Below are 27254 nucleotides of genomic sequence, written 5' to 3'. Positions count from 1 at the left end.
GACATCTAATCTAGTGCAAAAATCACGCCACCGGTCCTGGTTTAGCTTTTCTTTATAATGTCTCACGTGTCTTCGCGATTTGCGTGCCTGCCGCAAGTTCTCTAAGTTTTCATTACCTCGCGCTTTACGCTCAGCGGGTCTACGGATGGCATGCAGCCGTGCATATTCGCGATCGGTCCTAATATCTACGCGCTTCCTAACGACGATCGATGACTCTGTCAGACAATTACCCACAGTTGGTATTATGTCATTTTCGTTAGTTGCTGCGGTTATTCCCACGTCAGTGAGGTTTTCAAAGGCTTCCCAATCTTTGCACTTGACATTGCGTTTAGATCGACGCACAATGTCACGAAACAAAAAGGCTTGAATGGGTGTCAAATAAACAGAAGTTCGGGGGCATACCTAAGTTATCTTACGTGTGAAAGTGGGAATTAATTGTATTTTATGGCTACCTATGCCATCCAATAAATTAATAGTATCGCTGCAAGGATTGTGTTCTCTACCGTTGCAATAGCGTCTTATTGACGAGGAGCATATATGTCCGCAGTGTAATTCAAGAAGAGCTGCTAGTCATCTTGGCTGCAGCGAGCGCTGATCCATATGCTCCTATACGAGGATTGTTGTGTTTATTTGCATCACCTTTAGGTGCGTACTTCCGCTGGCGATCCCGTTTCACGGCTGCTTCATAGGTAGAAGCTCTTCATGACATCGTACTAAAGAATGTACGGGCATACACATACATTTACAGTAGTACAATTGTCGTTTTATTAGCCTCTTAATTATCCTTTTCCGAATGCGAAGTTTTTCTTGTGTTGCTATCACTGACGGCTGCGGCCAATCGGCCTTACTGACAACACCTACGGTATTAGGTACTCCGGTATTGCTACTCCGTTGCACGGTCAAGGTATATATTAAGGCCTCCGGTGGTGTGATTGTGTCATTTTATTATGATCCTTAAGATAATTTCTTTTTGTGTGGTTTGCATCATCGCTCTGTTACTATGACAAAACGGGTAATCCACCCGCTTAGCCATTCGTAAACGCTCTCACACAAAACACGCATTGCATTTTCCGTAATTAGCATGCAAGAAAGACTTTTGGAGAGCTCCAGGTTTGCAGTGCTTTGACGGTGACCTCCCTTTCTCATATCCGCGGTGCCTTTTGTGTTGCTTAGCTTTTACTTTGCTTAGATTTTGTTCCAAGTTTTGTGTTCCTCTGATTGAGGGTATTGGTGGACAAACACGGCGGGGGGTATTTTTCTCACCGTTTTTTTGCAAGTTCGCCCCAGAAACCATCGTTCATTCCCTACTTTAGTAAGCCTTTCTTGCTCCTTTAGTAATTAGTTTGCTTCGAATATTCGTGTGAGCCTCGACACATCTCCCACTCACGTTTCTAAGTGGGAGGCCACAACGCAGTTTCTAGGTCGTCCTTTCATGAGGTATTCACCCCAAGATCGAACACAGTCGGCCCCTGGCGGCGGCGGGACGAACCGCTCCTAGTGTTGATGGCCCTCTCGCATCGTCTGCTCGATCACGTTGCGCGCGGCGCAAAACGCGTGCTGCGCACAATGAAACAACAAATATGTGTACTTGTTTGGCAGTAAGCAAGGGCACAGTTACCTCCGCTTGCGCATTTCCTCTAGAAACGCAATAATAAGCGGCCGTTGCGCGATAATGGGGTGGTTTAATTCCACGAAACATCTTCGCCGTGGTGAAACTTCTTCAACGTGTTTAAACATCGCTTCGACACATTGTACTTTCCTTATTGATGAGTGCAGTCGTCTTCGGTTTCGGTAACGTCGAAGGGTGCTTTTAGAAAGTGGTATAGTGGTTATTTAAAGGATAAAAGTTTGATACACGAAACGGGTAAGAAGCTACAAGACCTGTGCATACCCGTGCATTTGCCACAGCCTTGTAAAATTGCGCTGTGTCGTTGTGGAGAGAGGAAACAAACAAAGACAATTACACTGCACACGACCCGTTCTCTATCGCCCATACTATACTTGGGACGCATATTACATCCGCAACCACCTGTGTGATCGAATTCTCCCCTTCTTTTTCGAAAATAAATACCATTTTTTGGGCAGTCGTTGCTCATACAATGTTGATAATTTTACGTATTAATTAAAATACTTTCTGTGGGTGAGTAAGAGTATTTCGGGGGTGTTTCCCGCAGTTGTGAGTTCGAGCCTGTCCTTGGGCATTTCGAGAGTGACTTTAAATACCACATTTTCAAATCACAAGATGAATATTCTTGTCCAAAAATGTGCTTCACTCAGCATAACCGAATGCCTATCATGGTCAGGTCTTAACCCCGTAAGGACGACCTAAGTTTAAAGAAGAAGGAAAAATTGCGTATGAAGTGCACGTTGTTGCCCACATGTGTGGTGAGTGTGTGCCACGACTCGCTGGATTTTTTTCCCAACGGTGCTCGTTTTAAATACCGTTTTGAAGAAGGCCAGCCACAATTCCTGGGCAATCTCGGGCCAAAAGGTGGGTTATTCAGATTTCAAAATACTGGCGTGTGCTTGTTGAAGTACTGCTTTTTCACCGCTACGCACCACGATGCCTCGCGTTCTACCAATTCCAAGTAATGCTGATCGCCAATGTTTGGTTTTTCCGGTTATTTCGTTTCTCTCTTCGCTACGTTCGAATATTGGCAACACCCCTCCTGCACCCCCATACAGAAAACGGAAAGCACACAAAACTCTTATCCTTGACTTTTTCAACCAATCCTCAAGAAATAAATGCCAACACAAAAGCGAGGTTCAGTTTACAGCTCAAAGCGGTTACCGGGAACCCGTTGCGCTATTTCGTAACGAGAAATAAAACGGAATGTTTTACTACATCTCCAACCGGGCAACTTCATTTGCCATCTTTAAGGTTCGTAAGCGACATTACGCAAGAATGCAAACACATCTCACTGTTCTAGGCACCTGCTGTATTTCAAAAGGAACGCAAATGGTCAACAGTGCACCCGTAACCGAAACTCTGTGCTCACTGTGAGGTCCCAGAAGCTTGGTTTACACACTGTAGACCTGCCTGTCACTTTGCAAGTCTAGCTAAACAGGAGATATTGATTGTACTGCGCGTGTTAGCAATTTAATTCGCAAGTTCACTTGCGACGAAAGGCTTAAATAAGTGATCCGACACAGTTATCATCGATCCTGCCTTCTCAGTGGTTAAAATTTCATTTAACTAAAGCTGCGTGCAAAATTCCTGTTAGAACGGTTGCATTTATATCGCTGCGATGGGTAAAATTTAATAGTTTTATGTTGCGTTTCAAACACAAAAATATCATTGTAACTCTTAGAAAAAAAATTTCGGGGCAGCGAAGTGATGTTACCATTTCATGGCATCCCACAAATGAAAGAAAGCGTCATGTTACCAGTCAAAGCGATTGAAACTGCTGTTGTAAACTGAATTACGGAGATTGAGGCCTCCTAATTTGTTTCTATTTATGATTTTATTGAAGGCTCAAAGCCATAGTCTGGAAAGATCGAGGTTGCTACGAGCCACGGAGTACACGTTCCTTGTCATTATTGCGGTAGTTCTGAGATTCCCGATGGGTCGCCGCTTTTTTGGCGTAATAATGCAAACATATTGCCGCCGTCATGCTATACATTGAACGTTGAGGAACCGAACTATAGCATACCACTCTTGTGTGCGCCTTTTACATACGGTGCAAGAAAGGCACGAAACGCGCCCACAGTGTGCATTCTCCCGGGCCGCTCAGCGGAGCATCCGCACTAGCAGCTCCACGCTGTCGCCACCTACATGTCGATCTCGCGGCGAATACCCAAAGTCAGACTACGTAGGACGGCAGTTAATATTGTATCCCCACGTTAATTTTCACCACCTTTCCTTTAGGTGATTTGCAGACAGTAAATGTAGCGGAGATTTCACATTACGCCACATCGCAGTGACTGGCGTAGTTAAAGGCCAAACCTCAGATAATTTGTTCTATCTCCAGAAATTACCATTCACATTTAATGCATCACATTCTTTTCCAAGTACCCTAAGCGCCAACGGTGAAACGGCCTGCACTTTTTTTCGCTAAAATACTTCTTTAATAATTTTTTATTCATTAAAACAGAGCAAAGGAAACCCTATTGTGCGGAATATACAAACGCAACCCGCGAAAATACAAAAAATACCAAATAATAAGAGTGAAAGGACGAAATCAACCATAAGTATTTTATACGTCGAACAAAAGGAAAACCGGCAAAATGAAAAGCGCTGAAAACTACGATAACACTAGTGAAATGGCATGAATCTTTGAACGCCCTAGATATGCACGAAACTGCAAATGCAATCGACTTCAGAGCGTAAGCGGAAATAATACGCGCAACAGAAAAAACACAACAAAAAGGGGGGAGCAACTTGCGAGGAAATTAAATAAACCAAACATATGCACTTGACATGCCACCCCCCCCACCCCCAAAAAAATGACGAAATTAAAATTTACGAAAAGCACCAAGAGAAAAAAAAACGTAAAAATAAATCGGGAGAACTGGCGAACCGCAAACTAAGCAGAATGGCTCTGGTCTGCTGGTATGTACATCTTCGATGGTTGATTGATTGATTGTGGGGTTTAACGCGCCGACGCAACGCAGGCGATGAGGCGCGCCGTAGTGGAGGGCTCCGGAATAATTTTGACCACCTGGGGATCTTTAACGTGCGCCGAAATCTCGTACACACGGGCGTTTTTGCTTTTCGCCTCCATCAGAAAAGCGGCCTCCGCGGCCGGGAATCGAACCCGCGACCTCGTGCTCAGCAGCGCAACGCCTTAGCCACTGAGCCACCGCGGCGGGTACATCTTCGATGGGAATCAGCTTGAATAATAAAGAACACAAAGGAAGGGGAAGCTACAAGCACAGCAATGTTTCTTAAATTTCCCTCTTTCTATGTGTTCATTATTATCCAAGCTTATTCCCACCGCAAATTAGGTGTTTTTACAAAATGAATGATGGAGCAGTTAGCATATTTATTCGTTATGACTGCGTAAGCGACGATAATTTGCATGGCGAAACAAAAAAAAGGCAATATACGAGAAATAGGAGCGTGAGCACAGATTTATTTGGTCAACACTAATTGCCAAACCATTCAGTGGTCTTCTATTCTGGGAAGAAACCTAACCAGCAAAGCCGGGCGCAGTGCCAGAACCGCATAAAACAAAACACGTTTGGGACTTCCTATTAGGCATACCTTCCAGCTAATTACCCGAATGAAACTTGGCAGCAATATGGTTGTGTTCTAGGGGACGCAATTAGAGCTCTGTTCGTTTCCCTCCCGTAGTAGCCGAAGTAATATACAGAAGACAGGTATGTTAGAATATTTACAACTTCTTTGAACCTACGTCTTCATAAGGCGTATATGCAAATCTGCATATTGTACAATCATCTAACGGGTAACTTTAAGAAAAAGTGGGGGGATAGTGTGGAGAAAATTTAAGTTGCAGCATTTTCGGTTTAAAGTCTGCGGATACGGCGATGTGTTGACAGCAGACGGGTAATCTGTAACGTTAATAACTTTGGAATGAACTAATTATGACAACCTAACAAGAAACCTCGTAATGATAAAATCATATTAGCGAGCCATTGCCATGTAATATGTGTTGAGAGAGATCCGAGAAAGCACGAGCTAGGGCCGTTTTCTGTAACCATACTCTTTTCGTGGACGGCTATGTGTTTGCAGACAAACAAAATCCCTTAACGTTCACAACTCCCCTTCCAACTTTGTAATTAGTACAAGCGCATCAATCTTCGAGAAATACAAGAGTCGTTTAGCGGTCAATTTTGTATAATGTTTTGCCAGATATCTACATTCGGTTGAGAGCTGCAGAGAACTCCCTTTAGCTCTGGAGCAAAAATTTCTTATTCTACGGGCGCACGTTTGGTTGTCAACGAACCATATGCAGCTTTGCTGTAAATAAAACGATAGCGCAGGAACTGCCTGAATGAAAAACATGTTTTACACATCCCTTTGATACAACGAAGACCAAAATAGTAAAGCCCCTAAAATATTCTAAAAACCTTAATAAAAATGAGAAAACGGAAGAGACGTGTTAAGCCATGCATTTGCAGAAATAGAAAATATGAGGATTTTGTTTTTTTTAATATGCTGAGTCAACCTTAAGTGAACTTGAGAAAAAAGTGAGTAGTTTGTTACTAACGTAAATACAAAGCTGGGAAAGCTATTGCAACGTATGTTTTACATGTTAGCTAGGGGAAGATTATGGCCACAAGAAAGTAAAAAGTATGACGTGAATTGGAGTGTTATTGGAATGCTAGGTTTGGATTTACTCTTATTGAATTTTAACACACCAGTTGAATCCGGATTCTTAGGAAAATATACTGTAAATTTTAAATTCACTTTCAAGAATGCTGCGGTGGAGTTTTGACGGAAAAATCCATTCAGCATATCCAACAGTGCTTCAAGAACAGTAGAACAATACATTAAGAGCCGGTCAGTCCTCTTGGCAGCATGAACGGCTGTTTTCGAATTTTTCCGTAGTATAATTTTGTTTGGTGCGCCTGAAGGCCCTCTCGTAGTGAGCAAGCTCTTGATTGCCTTACCAAAAATACCTCAAACGCTTCACAAGAAGGCTGGTCATATCTTCTTGTTCACCTTAAGTGTGGCTCATACACACAGAGCGAGGGAGGGGGGGGGGGCGGAGATTTGCCAGGGCTTGTAAGGGGCAGCGATTTAGTTAAATACTAAAACGGTAAATGAAGGTATGGTATAATGAACATGGTATAAAGATGAAGTATGGTATAAAGATGAAGGTATAATGAACACTTATAGATTGCATGCTTCGCCTATCGCCAGGTATCGTGTTAGTGGAGATAATGAATGATTTTTTTTTTCAACGGAAATTTTTAGTGTTGTGAAGAATGGGAAATTGAAAGCCGAAATGAACAGAATTAGAGCACGATATGGCACCTAGGGATAAGTGACGAAACTTTTATCGCTGCAAAGCGGGAAAGCAGTGTGTCGCCGTGTTGGTCAGCCCTACGTGCGGAAGCAGAGTAAATAGTGCAACGTAAAACTTGCAATCTCTTGCACTTCCGTGAGAGTCACGGCGACACTTTCCGTTCTGAGCATGTGCATTCGTCATCCGTGAAGGCTCTACGTGCGCGAAGCTCCTACGTACGTGAAACTAAAACTGTCTAATAAAATTGTTATTGAGGAAGAAGATCAATATATAACTAGTGTTTCCTTTGTTCTTTTAGTAAAATAAATGTTTGTGAGTTTTGCGGCAAGACATCCTGAAAACCAGTTGAAAACAAAGTTTTAACCACAAAATACACACCAGCATAGAGAGAGGGACCCTTGCGCTAGTGGCTCCAGCGCTACGTCTTCAGAGTGCCAAAACATGGAGCGCCAGCAGTGGGAACACGACAAAATTCAAATCCACAGAATTTCTATAGATGCACGGACACAGGTTAGGAAAAGCGTTAGAGCTGGTGGATAAGAGAGGAGAGGCCGCGACGTGGCAGTTCCAGCAGAAGACTATAATCTTTAGGCGACGTTGGTAGCGACACGAGCAGAAGCGCGCCAATTTTTCGTAGATTCTCTGTACATCACAACGACGGGTAAAGACGTGTTTCTCTTCGGCTACTTAAAGGAGCCATGAAGAGAAAATACAACTTCGTTTAATTTGAAAGAACGAGAATTGAGTATCTCGCTCAGCTCCATTAGAGCCACAAAAGATGTTTTTTTAACGAAGAAAAACAAGAAGTATTTAAAAACTTTCAAATTTTGCGCCACAGTGACGTGTTATGAGCAAGAATGACGTCATTCTGGCCAACAATAAAACATAATTTTCAGTGCGTTAACTGCACGTTAGCATTCAAGTGATGGGGTCAAATGGAACTATAGGCCCCATTACAAACGTCCAGTCATGTGTCGTCGCGACGGGTCAGTTAGGCGGCCTCCAATTGCACAAACAAGGTTCCGTGACGTCATAGAAAAGTTGCGGGAAATTGGCTAGGGGGTCGCGACTGCTTCAAACGTTATCTTATTATCTACGTTATTTTTTCCAACATTGCGATGGTATTGGTATCATTGTTATCGGGACTAGGCAGTCTTTCAATAAACCCAACTTGTATTTTGTCTTTATGGCTCCTTTAAACGTCCGAAGGCTAGCCTGTCTATATTTCTGTCTTTCGATTAAGACGCCCAGCCAGATGTTACAAAAAAGTTCTTCAACGAGAAGTCTATATAGGCAAAACATTTCTGAACTACTTAATCTGGTTGCAGTGTTCATGCTTGTTGAAATTAATGTTAAAAAAAGAAAACATCAGGTACATTTAAGCCCAAACATGAATACATAAAGTAGTTTTCAGCGTTCTTGTAAAGAAAATACATTGCTCCTTGAATTTTCTGTAGGAAATAAAAAAAAATACCCTATAAAAAATGGTTCACCCGAAAATATGCACTGCGCTTGCCGCGACCATTTCATGTGGCTTATAGAAAGTCCTACAGTAACAAAAGGTTGCAGTAGACGGCGAGCGAGCAGGGAAACGCAGCGAAGTTGAATTGAGTCGATAAAAAGTTTCGTCCCTTTATACTGGGAGCCGCGACGCCGGAAAGGGAGACGGTTAAATGTTGGCGTAAATGAAAACACAGGCATTTTTGTTGAGGGATCGACAGAAGAATATCTTCTTTTGACGACAATTGCTCTTAAGTGAACTGATACGAGGCCAATTTTTTTTCGTACCTCGCGCGTTCCAATAAGCATAAAGAATTAATGCTTTCCACCCACAACCGTAAAATAAGAAAACCAATAAACAGAAGTGAAATCACGAAACACGCCACTTATGCACCTCTCCCAATGAACGAAGGCAAATGTATAAAATCCTTAGGTAGACAATGAAAACAAAAATGTGAGGAAAAAAACACAGTCGCACGGTACGCCTTGCAAATGCACAGAACTACAGCGCACTCGCCTTTATTCTCGCTAGGTTAGGACCAATTCTCGCATATGCCGAACAACGTGGGGACGTTTGTTTGGTTTTCCATAGACCCAATGCAAAAGGAAATTTCGCATAAGACGAACAGCTGTCCACGTACTCTTCCGTTAAGACGAAAAACGTTCGGGGTGACCAGGACTGCTGGCGGTTCTGGGTAGCGAACATGGCAGTCTTCGCAGCGTGCAGCGCTGCATTCACATGACCAGAGAAAAAAAAGCAACACAAAACCCTAGCGCGAAGCTAATTCACACAACGAAAGAAGGAAGGGGAAAGAAAACAAGATACGCGAGTAGAGCTACCACTGCTTCCATCCTTCAACCCGCGGAGCGAGGGGCAAAGCAAAGTAAAAAGACCGAAGGCAGTTTTCTGGCCGATCGGCTCTGCAGTGCAGAGGCGCAGTACTAGAACAATAAAAAAGTAAAAAAGGCGACGGCGGAGGCTTCCTATTCACAAACAAAGCAGCTCTCCTGACCAATGCCGTTTTACGGGAGCGTGTGAGCTCGCGTCTGTTCTATTCTGGATTCCCTCCGCGTCACCGCCGAGAAATGGAAAAGTTGTTTTTCGGTCTATGCCACGTTGTCGCTTGAGGTAGGGGATGTACTTGAACGGAATATAACCATGCAGGAGCACTTGAAGACAGTCTTCTATTAGGTTGCGGACTCAAATAAATGAGTTCTTTTGTCTTTTTCCTACATTGTAAGTCTCCTTATGTCACCCTCTTGAAGCAAGATATTTGAAAAGCACCTGGCAGTGTTGCCATTCTTTTTGAAAGGGGGAGGCGGAGGTTCTTAAAGTCTGGTAAGACGTACAAACCCTCATGGTCCCTTCGACTTCCACATAACGGGAGTTCATTGGGCAATATTGGTAACTTTAAGTACGTAATCATAATATAGTGTAAGAGGTGGTGAAACGCATGGAATAAAAACAATAATCCAATAAAACAACCCAAAACATATGCTACTCTTATGGAAACTCAAATCAAATCAAAGCAAATCAAATCTTTATGTGGACATACATACACATGCCCACAAGGCACTGCAAGGGCAACGCCTCTGTTTCCGCATAGAACAGCAGAGTACAAATATATTGTCAATCAACACGACGCATTCCATCTTAACAAAAATGTAACAAATACGCAGAGATATCTACATGGTGTGTGTTGGTAAATGAAACCATTAGTAATGGGGGGAATAGACGGAACAAATAAATTATGCAAATCGTAGTAACAATAGGTATTGAGTTCGTTGAGTCAGCGGCATTCACAGTATTACAACTCAGCAACATTTTAATATCCTTTCTGAAATTATGCACCTTTTTTTTTTCTAAAATGGGCTTCTTCGACCACAAAGTGATCTGTGGGAGTCAAAATATTTTTTTTTCTATTGTCAGAATGCAAAACTTTATTCAGCGACTTCATCCCGCTCATGTAATAGTCGACAGGCTGTAGGTCACTTCTTAGCTGAAATATGATTCAGTAAACAGCGAAAAGTCATATTTAATTTTCCCATAGATCAAAACTGCCAAGAAAAATTGTATAGTTATGAAAAAGTTCATACATAGAAAACGCGGACATATTGCTTTGCGTATCGTGTTTTGGGTTCTCTACAGTTTTTCAAGATTTTCTTCTGGCATCCGAAAAAGTAATTGCATAAAAGCTAAAATGAAGAGAAGCCACGTATGACTACTGGCCATTTCTTTAATATTCTCTAGTTTCCCCACTTTTTGTTTTAGCATTTTACAGGTTTTTGGACGTGACAGTACGCACGGGATCAAATGCAGGGCGTCCTGCATTTTACCGCATATTTAAAAATAGATCAACAATTTTTAAAATGACATTATCAGGAGGGTGGCGGGTTATAACCTGCATTACGGAACCATTTTACGAGGGATCTGTAGAGCAGGGGCATCTGTACAATCGTCATTGTTAACATCGTGCTTGGGAAGTGCGTGTGTTAATATGGCGACGGGGAATATTAACTCAGCTCAGAAATGGTCATGCCAGAAGCAGAGTGCGTATGGTTGCGTGTCCGGGCAGACGCAACATTGAAGAAATTAAAGTGAGCAGGGCGAGTTCATTGCGTAGTCGTCTCAAAATATAACCTGGAGTGTGCACAGCTACTAGAATGCCACAAACGCTGGAGAGCTCAACTGGTTTAGCGACGCCGAAAAGTTCACGTTGGGAAGGAGCCGTAGAGTTTCATCAGTAGTGCGATGACATAGAGATGACGTGAAAAAAACAGTCTGCTGAACGGAGAAAGGGGGGGGGGCGGTAATTTCAAAATGATATATTTTGCGTGACAAATTCGGCAAGGCCGATTTTAGCGATTTCAGCGAACGTGCGATAGCAGCAAGAAAACGCAAAGCGCACGTCCTCACCTTGGGTAAAGCGGCGGCACAAGCCAGTGTGACCGTGCATGCGTCGCTTCCAGCCGCTGTATTGAACTTGGTGAAGAGCTGCGGTGCTGTTGCATTTTCAAAGGACATCCTAATGAAGGGAACGGTGCGTGCCTTCTACAAAGACCAGGAGATATTTTTACAAAATTCCTAGCCCCTACCTAAAATTGCATCGCCAAGCACCAGAGCACAAACTGGGTTTTGAACGGCTTTGGGGAAATCGGGAATAAACAGAAAGAATAAAAAAACAGGAACTATTTTTTTCTCTGCTGTCGGGAGCAGATGGAAACGCCAGAAAAACGAATCGGAAGGACAGCTGATGGTGGTGGTTGGTCAAGAAGCGCTCGATCGCTGATTGCAGCTCTTTGATTAGGCGGCGTGGCAGGAGTGTCACAGTCTGTGCGACCCACGTAGTGCTTCTAGCTAACGTGTTTTGCACGCCTCGAGCGTGAGAAATAGTTGGTGACTTTTTTTCCAGACGTCCTTTAGTGTGGAACGCTCTAACGTAGAGGGAAAATGTAGCCTCAAAAGGAAGCTTCTTTACGACTATTCCGTAATGAATCCACGATGATAGATGAGTATTCTGAAAGGGGTTCTCGGCCATGTTTCTGTTACAAAATTTTGATAGTGTGTAAATACCCCAACTTCAGTGCACAAATGTCTAGCTGCAAATACCTATAAATATAGAAATATTATTTAGGGTGCAACTTCTTTTCACAACGCACAGAATGGTTCAAACTGCCTTAGAAAAAAGCGTTAACGTTCCCGTATTACGCAAAAAAAGCTTCTTTCACAAAAGAGCGTGTGACATTTTCGCGTGAAAAATTGCAGTGCTCAGAAAACAAACTGGTGCGCGTCATTCTCGCGGATTTTATATTGAGTGGCAATGGTTAGGTGTACATGTAAACGTGTTAATAAAACAGCGGCATACTTACAACGTTGCTAATTTAAGTGCCGAGGAGGGGCTCGCTCCATAGAAAGAAAAAGGAATAATTTGTAGACGGTCTTTATCCACCTACAAACACTCAGGCAGTTCGCCTAGATAATTTATATATTTCTAAAGGATAAATAGACTTAAAATTACGATATTATGAATCCATCGCTTATGTCTTCTTTCGGGATTTCGCAAAAAAACTGAACATAGAATAGAATACTAAGGGCTAAAGGGTTTTTGTAGGTAGTGCATAAATTGACCGATCACGTGAATTTAGAGAAACACTAGGTTTGCAAGGACTTCAGTAATATCTGTGTAATGAATAAGTAATTGTTTCTTTAAAACAGTTTCCGGAAATTCAGGGTTTTTACGAAGTAAAATTTCTCTGAAATACGCGCACACGTTATTCCAGAGTGAAAACTGATCAGTTTGTGAAAATAATAAATTCCTTATGTCAACCACACTCCAGGACAGACCGTTTATTTGGAAAAAAAATATCACAGTAAATTTCATCACGTATCATAGCGGAAAATGCCCAAAAACAGCGAATGTTATATAGTTTTTTTTAGCTTGAGTATCACCTGTTTACCGAAAACTTTTTGCTCATTATCTCAAATACCAAAATTAGACTGGGAATTTCATTAATTGAGTACGTAACATACTAGGATTAGCGTTTTGTTTCTGTTTTTGTTGCTTTGGCCCTTACTTCCACATCCAAAATTGCAGAACGCAGGTAGAAGTTCGCAGAGCTGCATTTTCTCAAGACGGCATGAACGACTTCATTCCGAGCTACTTGGAGAAAATGGAACATGAAAAACACCATTCTGATGCGTCCTTTACCCGTGAGCTCTACTTCCATTGAATTATTCTAAAATCAGCAAAAATAAGGGGGCGAAGCGAATTTCCTAGTGTATTCTTTATTTGTGCCATTACAGATCATCTTCTAATTATATCATAGTATAAATGAAAACAGTGCAATGTATTTTTTTCCATCGTGTGTAGGTATTTGTTTGCGTCGCAAAAGTGTTGACTGCGAAGAAAGTTTATTTTACTGATATGAGGACCTGGGACTCCGATTGTGAAACACTTTCTCGGTAGAACGCACAAGTTCTTCACCATAGATAACAACAATTATCTAAAACAAACCCCATAAATAGTATAACTAGTTATTCGTCGCACATTAGTAAAGCTACAAACATCCACAAGAATCAAGAATTTTGCGGACGTGGGCGCAGTTTATTCTAACAAATGTTTTTTCCCTCTTCAGTAATATCGGGAATCCTAATTTCAATAACCAGTCAGCAAACACCAACCACAGTACCCCGATTTCCAAAGCAAATAATGTTTTTAAGCCAATTAATCTATGGTATAAAACAGACGAGCCTACTAATGTTGCTACACCTAAATACTGAAGGTTTGACATTACATGTATTTCATCCTAGTTTTTAAATGTAGTTAAATTAAAAACCAACCCAAAGGTCACCAATACATTCCCACTTATAGCAATACGTGGGCGTGCCAATTGATTGTTTCCGGAAGAAAAGCGTTTTGTATAGGCTTTGGGTTTAGTTTATTGCCTATTTTCGTTGTTGCTAACAGTCTGCATCGAACGTTTTCAAGGCTTTCTGCTAGTTACTGCAAGCTGACGAATTTTTCATGCGAGACTATCTTAAATACTAAAACCATATTCTAACGCTACAGGGGCAGGAAACAACGCAATCATACGTCCTAAAATGGCATCAACATGAGTGATTTACTTGTTGCTAAAGGCACCTGGCACTCGAGTTTGCCGGGCGACTGCAGCGCCAGCCGCAGCCGACAAATCTGGGTGCCAACCGCCTTCAGCACCCTCAACCATGCCTTCGCAAAGGCGTCTAGCATAACGTTATTAGCATAGCTTCAAAATACTGTACGATGGCAGAAAGAAATGTTCTATAAGGTAGAAGCCTCGAAATAACACGGCGCTAACGGGATAATATGGCCTTCCTGCCGAGCCGCAGGCCGGCAGACTGCGAAGGTTGATTTGATGGCTTTGCACTTCCTCGCAGATTGTTCTGTTTTTTTGCAGGCACGAAGCCGTAGTTACTGCATTGGTTACTGCATTTCAAAATAGAGTAAGTGCACTGACTACGTGCTGCTGTGAAATACGAGATGGTGGTTATATGGTTGGTTAGCAGACTGTAAGTACGCTTAAGTGCGCAGTATATTTGTCCACAACAAAAACTCTCAAACGCAGTTTTCACAGCGTAAACTATCACCCAGCCGTTCCCCTCTTCAGTGCATCTGTTATTTCTTGTGGCTATCGCAGTATTTAATGGAGGCAACCACATGTGGGCAGACCCTTTGGGCGTTGCCGTTCCTAAATGCTTCTTCAGCTATTGAATATTATTACGTATTACTAGCTTCTATTGCAGAATGAACTCTGGAAGACTATTGTCTAATCCACTGAAGGGGTAGAAAAATACAGAAAACATCAGCTTCAATACAAAGTTTGAAATCCGGAAAACGCAGGACCAAAGGTTCGCCTTTTAACTGTTTTTTATTCAGTTTAGAGCGTTAGCTGCTAATTGCAGGTAATAAAAGTGATACAATCAGTTTCTTACACACTCCCCTTGACAGAGCCGTCAGAGTGTAGACCAAAAATGTCGCTAGACATGATTATTCCACACAAATTTCAATATGATCATTGGGTATCCCCCTTAACCTTCTTCTTCTTCTCCCCTTTCTGATTTCCTCATCTAAAAAAAGGTTCTTTAGTACCCTTCTCGCGAAGAGTTTCGTTTTTTCGCGGCTTTTTTTATACAGCTGGCGTGCAGGGTTGCATGAAGGAACCCGTAAAGTTTACTAATGGAAGGTCGAACGTAGACAAAAAGCTATGAATTTTTGTGTATCCGTAAGGCCAGAGAGGGTGATATCAGCCGAGCGGTGCTCCAACAGAAGGAAACACAGAGCCATGAAACGAAGACACGGTGTGCCCGACACAAGCCCTTGTAATGTTTTGATTACGAAATCAGATTTGGATTTTTACTTCCAGAGACGTGGTACTCGATGGTGCGTTCCATTCATTAACGTCACCACTTCTAATACACGACAACAAGTGTGAATTTTATACTCGTGCATATGCCAAGCACCATATTCAAATCGGAACACTATGTAAGGCCATTGTTGCTCAGTCACTAGGTCTGCAGTCAACAACCTATTTTGACAAGGTACTCGCATGGATCGGATCACGCGCGGGAACATCCGCATCGTCTGATGTGGTATTTGCAAACGAATCATCCTGTGTAGGGGAATTTAAATCAGAAATGCACAGTTTCTTTTGAATCAGAACACGCAGATCATGAGAAACTTCAGCCGTCCAGTGAGCCACTCAGAACGGATCGTTCATTGAAGTGAAGCGGTTAATTGGAACGGCTCAGCGGTTCATTGACCTGTGTTAACCATAATCTAAATCATTGCCTAATTTCAGTTCGGGAACTTTTCCTTGTTATGATAACCTTTCTTTTGTCACATCATCCGGTGTATTTGTACAGAAAAAATTGGCTTTACCGTCATTACAAAGGCTTTTATGCGTCTGTGATATTTCAAGATGACTCTCGGTCGACATATAAAAAAACTAAATTTTTTGTCAATCTTTTAGCTCACGAACGCGCTCTCTACTAGCGAGTGGCGAAGCCAGAAAAAATAATTCTGGAACACACCATACAAGAATCCAATTTTAACACATGAAATGTAAATTGTGGTTTATGAACAACACTTTGCTCAGTTTATCCGAACCGAGATGGGTCCGCTTTTTGGCACCGATAATAGATGACGCCAAAGTTGCACCCAAGACACTGCTGGGTAAGCCGATGGAACGTGCTGACACATTCGGGAACGTGCCGATACGATTGGTCCAGAGCCATCTGGTTCATCACGGTTCTATGATCGAGCGAGCAGCCGCGTACGTTGGGCCGCGGTTGTTTGGGAAAGCCGCTCTGCCAAAGAACCCCCTCGAGCCTTGAGCGGAGCACCGCCGCTGAACTGTGCGGCTCAAGAACATCCACCTCGTTCAAAACTCGGGGTATAGCTGAGCGCACAAATATAACCCTGGTGAATGGTAGAGGTCACAGTGGTTTATTTTCTTGTTACTTTCAAAATGCAGACGCAGTTCGTACACTGATGCCATTGCGGCCTTCCGATCTGTCATTCACCGCCACCGTCGCCGCGGTCTCAACCGCCGTTCCCAAAGATTGCCTCAGCATATCCGGCTCCGCGAAGAGCAGCTCAGAAGAGCAGAAGAACGGCTCAAAAGATCCGGCTCTCCTGTCTCGGGCTGTATGCTCACACGACAGGAGGCGCTGAAGGAATTTGGAAAATTATCCCCACCCGGCCCGGCAGGGCAATTGCTTTCCTGTACAGATAACAGATGGCGCGAAACGCGCCTCAAAGAGCCGATTCATTTGACCCCGTCTTCGGCCACGGCCGGGCTGTAGGAGCGGTGGGCGCGCAGTTTCATACGGCCTGCGCTTCGGGTATAGTTCCCACCTTTCACCGCCGCTAGTTTGTGGCGCTTCGGACCAACCCTTGCCAGTTGACCCACAGCACGGGCGGGGTAGAGGAGCGGTGCGCGCGGATTTGCCGCTGCCCTAGCCCTGCCGTGGCTACAGGTGATACCTGCCAGTGTTAATTTACATGGGCGTTCTTAAAATAGTTGATTCCTTACCCCCTTCTGAATTTTCGGTCTATTAGGGACAAACAGCCTAACATTATCATTCGGAAGCGCCGAATCAAACATTTGAAAGAAACATTTCAACGCGGGGCGCATGACGAAAAATATGCGAGGTCTTCATATCTTATCAGCGACTGTATTATATGAAAATGGTGAGACAGCCAAATAAACACGGCACTTTCCGTGACTGAAATATCATTTCTTATTTTTTTATTTTTCCTTTCGGATGATGTCTTGGTTTGCACACGCACAGGGCACGACCAGTGACGCGAATGATTTCCCGTCGAGGGAGATAGGGTTATCGCTTAGCTAAACGTGATTCTGCTATTCACGCTCCGGTCGGGCTGAGCGGCCCGCCGGCAGCGAAGCGCGCTGTCAAAAACACACAGCTGCTCGGCCAGAAGCGATGCGTCGACTAACAGAAAGGCGGGTTGGAAGGGCAGAGGGTTGGTTCGGAGCGCCCCCACTGTAAAGAATCTGCTGTATTGGTTCCTTCTTGGGTGCGCAGGCCGTATGAAAGTGCGCGCTCGCCGCTGCTCCAGTCCGGCCGTGCTTCGGCTTAGTTGGCTTTCTTCCTCCATGGTTGGCTCTGCTGTTGCTCGCCCCATTCGACACGGATCACTGAGCGGGCGAGAAGTGGCTCCCTCTCTGCAAAAGAACCGCCGCTAACTTTTACTGAGCTCGCGTTTTCTTTTAAGAGCGGGTGAGCCGCGGCTCAACTTCTCTGCAGAAAAAGCGGGTAAAAAGATCCGGATCGCTCCTGAGCGACGCATCTCCAGTTTGTACTCTGGAATTCACGTAATTTGTTTCGACCTTCCATGCCATAGGCGAGGTTAATCGTAAAAACCCGCATTTATTCTCACGCACTGTGTGGTGTAATTCATGTAGAAAATTGGAATTAATTTTAAACATAAAGGGGTTTTTAATATGATTCACCGGGGGGCCGAGAAAGGAGCGCGCCTCAGTGACGGATGTTTTGGCGCGCAGTGACCGATGGTGGCGGTGGGTGTCGCTGGATCCTTGTCGCCCTCTGGGTTGTGACCAGTGCGTATGCCTACTGTATCCCCCTCCTACTAGTAGACGGGATGCCCTTAAATATTAATTCTGGGAAATAACAAGAGTTGCTTACATACACAGTGAAAAATCTGTCAGGAGTTAAACAAAGGGGGAATTTTGATATACTCAAATTTTTAGACATGCTGACATTTTTTTTGGCCGCTTCAAATAAACTGTACATTTTTATTCCGAAATACAAAAAAAGCCGGATGACTTGCATGCAGCCTGAGAAAAACTGTTAGCACTATTAATCCCGAAATACCACTTATTCTTTACTGAATGTGAAGATTACGGAGCAAAATTTTTACGATACATAAGCTAACTCAGCTTCCTCTTACAGATGGACAATGGCAAAGGATGTAGCCATTCAGGCATATTTCTTGCAGAAATCCCCGCATCATGAGTGTTTACTTTTACATGCTACAATGCCAAGACATTTAATGTACTGAAATTTTTTTATTACTAAGCCAAGAATATTGTCCTTGTTTCGCACACAGTACAAATTTGCGAGAAATGAATGTGAGCAAAGTCAGGCATTGCTTGTTTTGGGCGTCGTGCGATTGAACGTAGACGAGACGTGAAAATATTGTGCGTAAAAATTTCGAAGTACAAAGATGCACTCTGCCACTTTTTTGTGTATGTGTTTTAGACACACACTGAACGAAAATATTTTTTTTGCCGGAACACTTTTCCTGAGGAGCTTTCTCTGACTGGTTCTCACTCCCTGCCCTGTTCTTATGTTTTGTTTTTTCTTCGTTGAGAGTCATATGGCAGTGAGCACTACGATACTCTGTAGTACGTCTTATGGTTTTTATGCATGAATACCTCGCAACGAAAAGTTAGAGTGGTTACAAAATGCTTCTCAAAGGTTTAATATAATACACATCTGGTATTTGGGATGTCCAGTGAATTTGACAATTAATAGGTGTGCTCTAAACAATGAGCTTTAAGGAAGAGCGGCGGCTCCTAAATGAAAAAAACCTAAAATGAAATGAGTTTCCTTAGTCACTTGAGAGTGGACAAAGCTGCGTTGCTGAGGCCATTACGAAGTTAACTCGATGAATAAATTTCCTCTCCGTTTGTAGTCTGCAATCCACTGTAATAATTTTTTGTTCGTATCTATTCCGTATAAAATGGGGAACGCGCATGCAGCATTGTAAAAGGAGATGTGTCGGAAGTGGCAGGGAGTGAAAAAAAATTGGGCCCATCTCCCCGCGAGGGGGACTCGGTAAATGCGTCGCATAGGGGGTTGGTGTATTGCGTTAACGTTTAGTGTTTGGGGAGTTGGTGGTAGTGAATGCGTTGTATCAGCAGCTTTTTGACGTAGTTTGAATGAGTCAAGGATATAAGGCGCGTTCGTAGCCTCCCATTCTGTGTCGGCTTTGTGGCGCAGTGGGAAGAGCACCATGTACATTGCGTTCTGCCCGCAGGGTCGAGGGATCGAAACCAGGCGCCGGACAGTATTTTTTTTTATATAGTGTAGCGGGAGAGGTGCGGACTACGACTACGGACGTCAACGCGGGTGACATCGTGAGTTACTCAAATGTTCTGCATCTAAAAAAATAATTGGCCAGTGTACCAAAACCAGGCGCCGGGTAGTATTTTCTTTTATATAGTGTAGGGGGAGGGGTGCAGACTACGACTACGGACGTCAACGCGGGTGACATCGTGAGTTACTGAAATGCTCTGCATCTAAAAAAATAATTGGCGAGTGTACCAAGCTTTCCCATTTTTCCCAAAATGGAACGCGTCCGCACGCGCTAGAACCGGTGGCAGACGCCTTCGCGATCTGGATGTCTTTAGCCTGAGCTGTCCATGCTCTCCCTGGAGTCGAGGACGCACGCGAATGTTTTTCTTTTCGTTCTTTTTTTTTGCAAGCGCCACGGGAATGCCTGGATGACACAGGGCGCTCGTCGTGAGGCGCGTGCACACGTGCGCCGTAAATGGCGGGATTTATATGACCCCGTTTTCTGATTACTCCGCACACCGCGCACATTACGGCCAAGAGCAGCCGCTTCGCTGTTAAAAGGCAGCAGGATCCTCGGCAGTAATAGAGGGCGGGCTCGCAGTCCGAATTACCTCAGAAGTGGCCCTGAAAAGGTTGGAGCAGGAAAACAACAATGAAATATTTTCCATGCCGTGCTGCGCTTTAACACCTGAAATTCTACGCTTTGCGATAAAACTGATACAACGATTCCATGCCGTTAAAGAAGCACTTTCTCAAAAACATGGCTTTGATATACATCTTTAGAAAAACCTAATTACAAGCCACCGAAATAATTTTATTCTTGTCAAATGGAAGGGACACGTTATGTCTCACAGCTGAACAACCGGTGTCTTACACGTCCTGAGGTAACGTTCTTTAAGGTGAGGCACCCCAGAAAAAATTCTAAACTGGGCTATTTGAGGCTTCTTTCCTCTCAGCTCCCTCATGCCAAATAATTTTTCTTTAATCTCACTCCCATCACCAAACTAACGGTGTAGCCATGCGTACTAAGCTATCAATAATGATGAGTTTTGGTTTACGGGACTTTGCACGCAGATCGCTACCTAGTGGGTACACTAACCGGAATCCTGATTGGTGGAACGTTCACCACTACCGCTGCAGTGCAAATGCACTTGGTGAACTTTGCCAGTAGCGCAGAGACCATCCAAGCCCGGGTGCAGAAGGAGATCGACGAAGTCATTGGACAAGACCGCCGCCCTACTTGGGAAGACAGGAGGCGCATGCCCTTCACCATGGCATGCATGTGGGAGCTCGAGCGGTGGAAGCCACCTTCAGTGTTTGGAGCCGCCAGAGAGTAAGCACGCACACAAAAAACGTCCGCAAATTCCATCGGGAGCAACAGTGTGGAAAGAAACGCTATGACTGTGAAACCCCGGATGACGTTTGCGGAAGAAAAACAACCATTAAGATCGTTCTACAAACATCACCTTCACGACCCGTTTAGGGCCAACCGCACGCGCTTCAAAAGGAGTTTGGATATACAACTGCAATACTAGGTGGGACGTTCAATGCGCTATCAATGCGATGCATCAGAAGTGTAACTTCGATGTTCTGTTCACCACTGTAAACAGAATCACGCTTGCCTGATCTCGAAGACTGGGAGTAACGTCGCCCGATGTGTCACAGTCTGAGCGCCTGATGGGCGTCATATGTAATTATTGGGAAAGAAAATATAAGCGCCTGAAATTATTTTAAATATCAAAGGAAGAGGTATAGAGTGATGCCTTCTCCGGAAGTAACGGCCACCCTGGATACCTAACAAGCTACACTAGAAAGGTCCAGCTATGTTAGGAAGGCTCTGAGGAACAGAAAGCACTGCCTCACCAATGAAACATCAATGGAACAAAAGTGTTCCTGCGTATAACGGTTCCAACGGTGAGAGTTTGAGCAGACGATCTTGGTGGACCAGCTGTTTTTACAATGAATGGTTACAACATTCTTATATTTAACGTATCGCATAATAAATAGAAATGACACGTACAGAATTCTGGCAAGTCCTTAAGCTTGCTTTTTCCCCTTGTATGGATCGGTAGTAAGCACAGTAATTAAAATCTCACAAGTTATCTCGAATATACAAAGTACGCTTTTAAAGAACGTGTACTCCAAGTCCCACTGGGTAGTTACTAGAAAAAAGCAGCGGGTCTGCCTTGCGCCATTTACATAAACATACTACTGCTATGCTTTGCTTGTCGACGGCCCGAATAGCAAGATCTATTATTGCAGATGATATATCAGACGGCATTGCTATTCGGTTTTATTAGCTAATTGACGTTTTGCGGTTACTGCTGCTTTAGGGGCGAAGCACCTTAGGGCCGAGGCTTGTCCGTCCCGCGTCCGTTCGGTGTCCGTGCTCATGGCACAGCACCGTGTAAATCGAAACATCTGGGAACAAAAGGTTCACAAAAAATCAACAAGAACCAAATAAAACGTTCATAAAAGGGTAGAGAGAGAGACAGAGAGGCGCACAGCACCGTGTAAATTGAAACATTTCTGAACAAAAAAGTCACAAAAAGTTCACAAAATAAAACAAAAAGTTCACAAAAGGTTAGAGTGAGACAGAGGCAGACAGAGACCGCAGTGGTGCAAATTCGTATACAAGCACGTTCCAGACCACATATTATTTCTCTCCCCTGAATAAAAACAAATGTAAGGCGTGGCATGCGGCGGCTCATCCTTTAAGCAGACAAAAAGCTACCCCGGAATACAGCGACGAAACGGCAAAAACTCCAAGCGTACCCGGAGTTGAGTGCTCGGGAAGCAGTGGCTCAATGGCAACGCCGACTACAAGCTACCCGGAGTATATACTGTACACACGCGTTGTCACTCATTTACATACGTGAGTGGGCAATGTCACGGGTGATTTAAGGTAAGAACGATCCCCACCCTACTGACATGTTCTGTATGTATGGAATTATAGGTATGCGGAGTTTAAACGGAGTATCATGCCCCCAAACACCCCTAAAGTAACTGTTAGTTTAATAAACAGGGAAGTCATAGTCGTTCACACAATAAGAACGTTTGTCACAGATTTCGTGTTTTTATTTTCACTAATAAGCAAAATCGCGCTCCGCATGTTTTCCGTACACTCCGTATATACGGAAGTCATACGGACAGGGATTTGGAGGTTCTAGTAATTTTGCAGACATAAAATCAGCGTCCAATTTTTCGATAAGTATGCAGTATTTCATTTTCATGTGTTTCTAAAAATATTCCCTGTTTTGTGGCAGCGTTGTGTCATTTTAAGAAAGTACTCCGTATGCCCATATTTCCGTATATACGGAACCTTTCAGGAGGGCAGTGATTCGCCTACTCGCCATGATTCACTTCATGATGATGCGTGAATTTTTTTGTATCACGTTTACAGGAATTGAGGTTTTATGCGACCTTTCCTTGTTTTGAAATGCCCATTAGATGCAGTGGAAAGGTTTTTAACCTTTTTCGACAGTATATAGGCCCCGACGGGGAAACAACTTGCTGATTTAGCGATTTTTTACCGGCGGCTTCGTCGATCACAGCTAGAGTGACTGTGGTATGTTTGCATGTGGGCTTTTGCTATTAGGTTAAGCAAAATGCCCTAGCGAGCTAATGAAACTTCCCAAACTATCGGATCAGCCCGGCGATAAGGCCTCTAATTTGCCATTCTGTCAAGGAAGTTAACCAGGTTTGTTTTATTTGCCTTGAAAGTAAGTAAGCCAGCGTCTCAGCTTACTCCTTCAGAACAGCGCCTATAGAAAGCCAAATCGAAGAATGTTGGCTCACTATCACTGCAGGCGCGTGCGCAAACGCCGTCTGCAGGAAACGTCTCTTGCTCTCTCACTCTTTTCGTCAGACTCTGTGAGCGAAACCCACGCAGGTGTGTAGTGCTGCTTGCTCCGGAAGTCACTACCACTCTGGATTTCTAAGGTGCTATACTAAAGAGGTCCAACCATGCTGAAAAAGCTTTTAGGAACACGAACCGCACTCCTTGAACAGATCCGGATGTGGCCACTATGAAAAATGTTCCTGCATTTCTGCAGCTGTCTCATTCCACGAGGGCGATTTCTCGTACAAGCCGGGAGACCTTCCTTAGTGGCGTAGAGTACACGAGCACAAGAGCCGAGCGCCAGGACGGGGAGTCGTTTGCGCCTATTTTAGCGGCAGGTCCCCGGTGCCACCAAACCACACAAATGTATATGTTAATTTTTACAGCCACTGTGGACGCTCAAATCTGTCACCCCCTGTGGCAGGACACATCGGCAGGCTCTTGCAGCCCCGGAAATGCAGCGACGCGGACTGATGGCCGGGATACGTGCCAGATGGACAAGGGTCAGGGATCATTCACGAGGGTTTAGGCAGCTTTGCAGGCGTAAATTCCAATTTCGAGGTTCCGCACACGACAAGGGGCCCCTTTATCCATAAAGAAACCGGTCGGTGCTCGGATGAACTTCGATTTGTACTCGGTACCTAATACGAGGCGAGCGCCAAACCTCTAAGCCATAGCTGCGGTTACCGCCCCCTCCCATCACTGACCAACTAAACTCTCGGTTCTCTGCCCCCAGCAGCTGTAGAACACCTAACCACGGCGGCGGACCGTACTGCGATGGAGCAGAGGGTGTAAGAATCTCTTGTTCCGTGCAGGCTGCCTTCGGAAGTTGAAGCTGGCAACGTTCTATGCACGCACCCGCTCGTTGGAGCGAAGCTGAGCTCTATATTAGGGGGGAGCGCACACACTTTATAGGATGAAGCGAAGTTAGAAGAACAGGAGAAGGCTTCATGGAGCCCACTGGCGGGCACTACCTGGGCTACAGTGCTAACGCACGAGGAGAAACAACGCGAAGTAGATTTTCATTCCACCGAGAAATAGCAGGGAACGTGAAAGCGTTTTCTGCATTTGCGAGCAATTCGCGCTGTTGTGATCAAACCAAAGAAGCGGCACAGGTCAAATATAGTTTAGGATTATGCGCCAAAGACAAGCTATGATGATGAAGCCGTAGACAGGTTTTACAACGACTTCTCAATCAGAAATGAATACGGCAACAACACAGTTCACGATTGTGATAGCGTAGAGTTTAGCGCAAATCTGGGTAAAATGCAAAAGGGAGAAAGGTCATTGCGAAACTTCGGAATAGACAATCACAACTGCCAAGGAGTTGCGCTGGTGCGATTAGCAGAAATAAATAACCCGACATTGATACATACATTACTCTACAAAGTAATACAAAATGTACATAAAAAAGTCCCATTCGTACAACAACAAAAAAAAAAGACTGAATCTTAGGTGATAACCCAGGTATTGCGCACGATGTATAGGTCCTAGTAAAGATTCCAGTGGGATGGGTAAATGCATGCGAACATGCCCCCCCCCCCCCATGTTCTGCATGGTAGGTGAACAATCACAAGGAAATACAGAAAGCTGGTGAAAACTAAGAAACCCTACATGCGGCCAGTCAGAGCCAGATCACAGGAATGAACATAACTCTTCAAAACAAAATAGCGCTTCTAAACGAGCAGCCCAAGGTCGGGATAGAATGGCTAAATAAGAACCTAACAACGCCAATCACAGAATAAGAAGCAGACATGAGAGAAGGACATGTAGGGAAGAAACTAAAAAAAACTAACCAAAGAAACGAAGGAACTAAATTTTAAATATATGAACACAAATGTGTTAAGTATGGCGGATCAGATCGAATTAGTCTAACTGCTGAACTTGTTAACAGAAGTAAAACAAACGACATTCGTGCGTATAACATGGCAGTGATCGAGGATACGCTGCAAATAGGGGGATGCTTGAAAACAGCTAAGAGGAAGGTAGCCATCACAAAAGAAGGATGTAGACATTCAGACACGAGAAGGATAAGATTACGATTAACTTGGGCAAGATGATGAAGGCACCCGAACGATTCTACACCAGGCTGTACGCCAGCGACGGCAGACCAGGCGAAACTACTGAGCCTAGAGGCTTAACCTTCGAAGTCCCGCTAGTAACCGAAGACGAAGTAGGGAAGGCTATAAAAGGCATGAAAATCGGTAAACCTGCAGGTGACGACGGCATATCCGTGGATATTTTGAAGGAGAAAGGAGATATTGTACTCGAAAAGCCTCCGGTACTATTTTCTGTATGCTGCAAGAGAAAAAAAGTGTCCAGATTATGGAAAAACGCCAAACATTCCTGATTCGTTAGAAGGGAAATGCCAAGGAGCACGTTTATCATAGACTTCATACTACGGGATAACGCTAGCGTGGTGCAGGAGTTGGAAGTGCTCGGAAGGGTAATGTGTAGTGACAACCGTATCGTAAGATCTGGAATTAGGCTATCTTTCAGGAGCGAAAGTAACAAGCTAGGTGTAGAGAAGGTGATCAATAAGCTAAGAGTAAGAAGAAAAGTTAAAGAATACGCGATAGCAATGCAGAACCGATAGCCAGCTCTAACCTAGGCAGCAGAGTTTACGAAACAGAGACAGCGGCAATCGCACATTATCACGGATTGTGCAGTAGAATTCTGAGGAACGAGCCCTAGACAGGATACTTGTATAAATGTTCCCAAGAGATGAAAGATTTCCTTAGAAAATGGCATAGCATGATAATAATCTCCACTCCAGCTGACGGAATAGAACTAGTCGAGCTTTCGAAGTTAATCGATAAGCCTAAGACAGCTGACATACGGAAGTATAATTTGGAGAGGATTGAGCATGCTGTAAAGAACGCAGGCAGCATGAAAGCAGTGAAGACCGATATAGACATGGGGAAAAACACATGAATGCACTCAAACACAAGGTAGGCAATGTTCTCACAAATAGTGATAAAATCGGTATAGTAGCCGAGGAGTTCTATAGGGATCTGTAGAGTAGCCGTGACATACAAGCTAATACCTTACGATGAAAGTAGTTCAGCGGAGATAGACATCCTACCAGGAACGACAGAAGAGGTAAAGAAGGCTTTGAAAAAACTGCAAGGGGGCAAAGCATCTGGTCAGGATCAGATAACAGTAGACCTCTTGAAGGATGGCGGGAAAATAGTACTAGAAGAACTGGTAAACCTGTATAAGAAATGCCTAATGACCGCGATTGTACCGGAACATTGGGAGAACGCGAGCATCATCCTAATACAAAAGAAAGGTGACCTGAAGGACTAAAAAAATTTCAAGCGGATAATATTACTGTCAGTCAACTACAAGGTACTTACTATGGTAATCGTTAACAGAATTTTTACCCCCTTAGATTTCAGTCATCCTAAGGAACAAGCAGGGTTTTGCCAAGGCTATCCAACTATGAACGCTCTTTACAGGGTCAATCAGGTGATACAGAATTGCGCGGAGTATATTAAACTCTTGTACATAGCCTTCAAAGATTTTGGGAAAACATTTGTCTCGGTCAAAACCTCAGCCGTCATGCAGCCATTATGGAAACAGTGTGTAGACGAGGATTACTTAAAGGGACACTGAAGTGATTTGTAAACATTGCGGGATTACTAGCGCAAATTGTAGTCCGGACACCATAGTCCATGTTTCGACCCTCTGAGCTTGTTTACGCGATTACGCGAATTTATTTAGTAGAAAAATCAATTAAAATGCTGTCCTCCTCTCTGCACCTGCGCCAATTCTCTGTGGCGTTTTCATGTGACGTCAGGAGCAGATGAGCTGGCAATTGGCTGCGCTACTGCACGGCTCGCCGACCTTCCGACACAGTCAATCGGCTCAG

The 27254-nt window shown here is 43.9% G+C and overlaps 1 protein-coding gene across 1 annotated transcript in view; it reads left to right on the top strand.

Annotated features, from left to right (window-relative positions):
* LOC144148171 (cytochrome P450 2C20-like) overlaps positions 1-27254 on the top strand; it is a 63225-nt gene that overhangs the window by 24973 nt on the left and 10998 nt on the right. The window contains exons 6-7 of the mRNA XM_077679752.1: positions 13031-13146; positions 20614-20872. Coding sequence (XP_077535878.1) covers positions 13031-13146; positions 20614-20872 — 375 coding nt within the window. The remainder of the gene's footprint in view (positions 1-13030; positions 13147-20613; positions 20873-27254) is intronic.

This window comes from Haemaphysalis longicornis, unplaced genomic scaffold (assembly GCF_048455015.1).
Source record: "Haemaphysalis longicornis isolate Haplotype H1 unplaced genomic scaffold, Haemaphysalis longicornis Haplotype H1 scaffold_8, whole genome shotgun sequence".
NCBI classification, from domain to species: domain Eukaryota; kingdom Metazoa; phylum Arthropoda; class Arachnida; order Ixodida; family Ixodidae; genus Haemaphysalis; species Haemaphysalis longicornis.
The sequence above is the reverse complement of the archived record's forward strand: the minus strand, read 5'-3'. Positions and strand labels throughout refer to the sequence as shown.